This window comes from Serinus canaria, chromosome 10 (genome assembly GCF_022539315.1).
Source record: "Serinus canaria isolate serCan28SL12 chromosome 10, serCan2020, whole genome shotgun sequence".
Lineage (NCBI taxonomy): Eukaryota > Metazoa > Chordata > Aves > Passeriformes > Fringillidae > Serinus > Serinus canaria.
In genome coordinates, this window is record NC_066324.1 from 9902724 (window position 1) to 9907012 (window position 4289).

A 4289-nucleotide genomic window follows, 5' to 3' on the forward strand; every position below is an offset into this window, starting at 1 on the left:
TTTAAATCAAGATGCACTAATTTGCACTCCTTATCACATAATGCCATGACTTTTACAGCAGTCAGCAGGGATGGGGCCCTGTTTCTGCACAGCAGCTGAAGAAAATGTCAAGTACAAAGACACACACTGCTCCCTTGATACAATTTAGCTGATCACATAAATGGGGAAACAGGGAACTCTGACCCTATTAGAGCAAAATGTGGATAGTGGATTAACACTCCAGACTTCTAATTAACCACAATGTGTCTCACCCTTCTGATTGCAGCTGAGTAGGCCATTCTTGGAACTTAAGCCCACTGCCATCCAGTGTTAGCACTTAGCTGTCAGTGCAGCTCCTTGCTCAGCTGTTGGCTGAGGACACAATGTTGCAGTCCTGAATGTCTCAAAAGTAGGTTACAGAAATACTCAGAAACATCCTTACATGTGAACTATGCTTTTATTGCGTGACTACTTAAAAAACCCCATAAATCTTAAATTCTAAGAACTGAGTAACACTCTGCACTGTTTATGCTATTTTCCCATACAGAAAAAAGTACAGACCAGTACTGATCATAGTTCTTTTTTTCTATAACCTGCACAAAGTATTCCATACAAACTACAGTAGCATTGAAGTTTTAAAGTTTTACTGAAATGGGAATTCCAAAATTTATTACGCACACACTGAATTTATTTGAAAATGACACAGGCTAATCTAAGTTTGATATTATTTGTCAGGTAAAAGTTTTATATCACTGAACCGCTACAAGAAGATACATATTTAACTACTTATTTTTCACCCAACTTTTAGACCACGTTTTAAGAATACTGCAATTGCATTGAAGCCATTGAGTCAACAGACACTATGCCAACCCCATAAAATACTTCATTAATAGGATCTCTCTTCTCAGTTTTAAGGCATCTGAAATTCAAACTAAACTGAGCTTCTCACTGTCAAAAGCCAAACAAATAAATTCTCTTCACACAGTATGTTAGTTTCAAAAAGAGCTATCTTAAGGCAATATGCCACTGCTACAGGCTGCATACAAGCCACAGCTATATTGCCCTTCCCTCACCTGTTTTGGTTTCTAAAATGTTACAAAGAAATCTCAGTGATGGAAGAAAAAACGTGCACAATACATATTCAGACAAAAGAAGGAGTTAAAAATTTAATCTAAAATCTACAGACTCTAAACAAACCCCATATAATATGCTTTTACTATTCATAAAAGGAGTTCCCTTTTTCATTTCACACGACAGAAGAACAGCACTGCACTGTAACACTGATTCTTCAGTTAACTATAAAACAGTGGAAAAAATAAGAAAACTAAAATCTAACTGAATTTGTTACATAGCATCACTGGACTTTGAACCCACAGGGATTTCAGTAGGGATGGTAACGAGGCCCTGGGTTGTAGGAGTTGTAGCCATACTGTCCGTAGTGGGAAGAGTAGGATTGTCCTTGTCTGTGCTGCTGGTAGTTGTTACCCCAGCCTCTATCTGGCCTCTGATTAGATCTGTAGTCACCTTGCCAGTTGTATCTGTCCCCTCTAAAGTATCTGCCATCTTGGAACCTGCAATGAGAAGACAGATCAAAGTCTGACATAAATTATAACAAGAGCCATGAAGTTTTTAAGAACATCTTAAACTATCACCTGTTTTTAATCTGTGATTCTGTGTTTTACTTAATGACAAGCTTTAAAAGTGAGAAAAAGTTACAATGTTGTCCTCCTTTTCTTCCTTATCTAAAATCCTATTTAGATATTTAGCCAAGGAGTTTTTCCAGTTGTTGGCTGGACTGAGCTTAACTACTTTATATTAAAGACTGATGTTAGTATTCCCAAATGTACTATATGCTGTAATTGTTGTCTTTCAGTCCCTCAAAAATCTCTCCAAAATTCAGTAAAAAGCTGCAATTGCATCTTGAAGAAATATTTCAAAGTATTTTGCTTTGGCAGGTAACAGTGTACTTGCCAAACAGATTGGATGATTGATTTTACAGTCACTTCTACTGAATAAAAGAATTACAGGCTAATCTTGAAAAATATAGCAAATATTTAGCTTACAAATGAAATGCTTTCTGGACAGCTAGTAACAGATAATCACAGTAGCAGCTTGTTCCTTTGCACATCTTCCTGCCAGTTATCATCCAACATAAGATAGGCTGCTTAGTTTTGCAGAAGCCTCATCTTTCCACTCAGGAAAAATGTTTCTGGCTGAGCAATAACAAACCCCAGGGCAATGGGTTCAGTGGTTCCAGCTCATTCTTTACTAAAAAACAAATAATTTAGTTCTTTTATATACAATGCAAAAACTTTCCCAGTCAATACAGGGAAAATGCAAAACCTCATTACTTTTCAGAGAAGACTATATTTCCTCTTAAACACAGTTACCTATAGAGTAACAAGGAAATACTTCAATGAACAGACCAGACTCCCAGACTTCTTCTGAAATCAATTGTCATTTAAGTGTGTTTGTGAAATGACCACGATTAAAAAGACAAACCAGTACCGATCTCTGTTTCTCTGGTTGCCACCAGATCTGTTTCTCCATTCTTCAACTATAGGAGGAGGATCTGCAGGGCGTTTTAGATACTCTTGGTATTCTTCATCATCCGACGTGAACCGATGAGCAAACATCATCTCATAATTTGGGGGCATGTCAGCCAAGGAAGTCATTCTGAAAACTTGAAACATGAACACAACAAAAGTGGCTTTAGCAATGTACACAGACTCTCTTTGTAATAAATACCAAAATCCATGTAGTGGAAATGAAGGACAAGGAAAAGTCACACTCAGATTAACACAGCTTGGGGTACAGGTTGGCCTTTGGGAAGACAGCATAGATACCTCCAGAAAAGAGTACTTCAGAACATGCTCTCCATCTACTCCTGACACTGACTTTTGACAGGAAAACAACTCCTACAATCAACTTCTAAAGTTTGCTAAGGTAGAATATCATGCAAAGCCTACAGATACACATAACCAGCAAGACAGGCAAAATAATCAGATTTATTCACAGTAATTTATGTGTTAATAACTTGATTCAGGGAAAGGTCAGCACCTAAGAGGATGATAAATTACCTCATAATATGCCTGTCTGATGGGATTTGTGTTCAAGGCCTTCATTTCCTTATTTTTGTATATATGCATTTGCCATTCACATGTTGGTGTTACCTGGTACTGTCCATCAGCAAAATCTGCTCTTAACAGCGAATCAGAAAAGCTCTAAGCCCGCTGTTTTAATGAGCCCCACATAATTTAGAGCATTTACACTATCTGGCTCTGGACTCCCAGAATAAGCTCTTCTGCTGTCTCCCAAAGATTTGCTGGCAGGACCAAGAGCTAAAATTTACAAAATACACACCCTCAATGACCAAGCCCAGTGTGGGGCTTCTGCCTGCTGTATCCGTGAGCAGCCTGGGCCTCGGCTCGGCGGGGTGTTCCCTGTCAGTCCCGCAGCCCGGGCCTCGGCTCGGCGGGGTGTTCCCTGTCAGTCCCGCAGCCTGGGCCTCGGCTCGGCGGGGTGTTCCCTGTCAGTCCCGCAGCCTGGGCCTCGGCTCGGCGGGGTGTTCCCTGTCAGTCCCGCAGCCTGGGCCTCGGCTCGGCGGGGTGCTCCCGGGCAGTCCCGCAGTGCTCCTGAGGCCCCGCTCCCCTGCAGCGGCCTCAGCCATCGGTGTCTGCTGCCTCAGAGCCCTGGGCAGCCTTCCCCCACCGGTGTGCGACAGCGTACACATCCCTGAGGCAGGTGTAGGAGTTATTCCTGCAGGAGTAACTCATCCTCCTTTCCTCTGCCAGGAGCTAACCTCGTTAGTTTTTTATTACGGGCTATCTCCAAGGAACTTCGCTCCTCAAGCCTACGGCAGCCGGGGTGAGGGCGGCGGGGGTAGCAGTGCCTTGGGAACCCGCCGCTACAGCTTCCCCGGAGCAGCTAGAGGTGCTCCCCTCCATAAATAACAGTTTATCCTGTTAATATCATCTTCAACCCGCGGGGGCCCGTACCGGGGACACCCGGCACCCTCCTGCACCCAAGGCCAAGCAGAGCGCGATGGAGGGGGCTGGCTGCCCCAGGGCGGCTCCGCCGGAGCCCCCTCCCCTCACAGCGGACCGGACTGAGCTGAGGGAGGACGCGGGGGTCGCTCCCTCTTCCTCCTCCCTCACAGCCTCCTTCCCTCCCCCGCATCAGCCCCGCCGCCCCTCACCGCGCCTCAGCCGTCGGAGCCGCCGCCGCGATCCCGCCTCTTCCGGGCCGGGCCCCGCCGCTTCCCGCGCCGGGGCTGGACGGGGCACGCCGGGGCTGGACGGGGCACACCG

At 44.6% G+C, this 4289-nt stretch overlaps 1 protein-coding gene across 2 annotated transcripts; it reads right to left on the reverse strand.

Moving 5' to 3' along the window:
• Positions 1 to 417: 417 nt before the first annotated feature.
• Positions 418 to 4289, reverse strand: RAMAC (RNA guanine-7 methyltransferase activating subunit). Of its 2 annotated transcripts, XM_009089966.4 has the most exons (3): positions 4178 to 4289; positions 2488 to 2662; positions 418 to 1550 (listed from the first exon to the last, which is right to left on the reverse strand). In XM_009089966.4, the coding sequence occupies exons 2-3, from the start codon at positions 2652 to 2654 to the stop codon at positions 1361 to 1363; spliced, it is 357 nt and encodes a 118-aa protein (XP_009088214.1). In that variant the 5' UTR covers positions 2655 to 2662; positions 4178 to 4289; the 3' UTR covers positions 418 to 1360. The 2 variants fall into 2 exon arrangements, with proteins under 2 accessions (XP_009088214.1, XP_018769438.1); XM_018913893.3 differs by lacking the exon at positions 4178 to 4289 and having other exon boundaries at positions 2488 to 2682.

What these genes read in the sequence shown, in the direction of transcription:
- RAMAC (XM_018913893.3), bottom strand. Translation starts at nt 2,672, where the DNA reads ATGTTTCAAGTTTTCAGAATGACTTCCTTGGCTGACATGCCCCCAAAT. An exon ending in AACCAGAGAAACAGAGATCG is followed by an intron (nt 1,551 to 2,487) that starts GTACTGGTTTGT and finishes TTCTCATTGCAG; the next exon opens with GTTCCAAGATGGCAGATACT.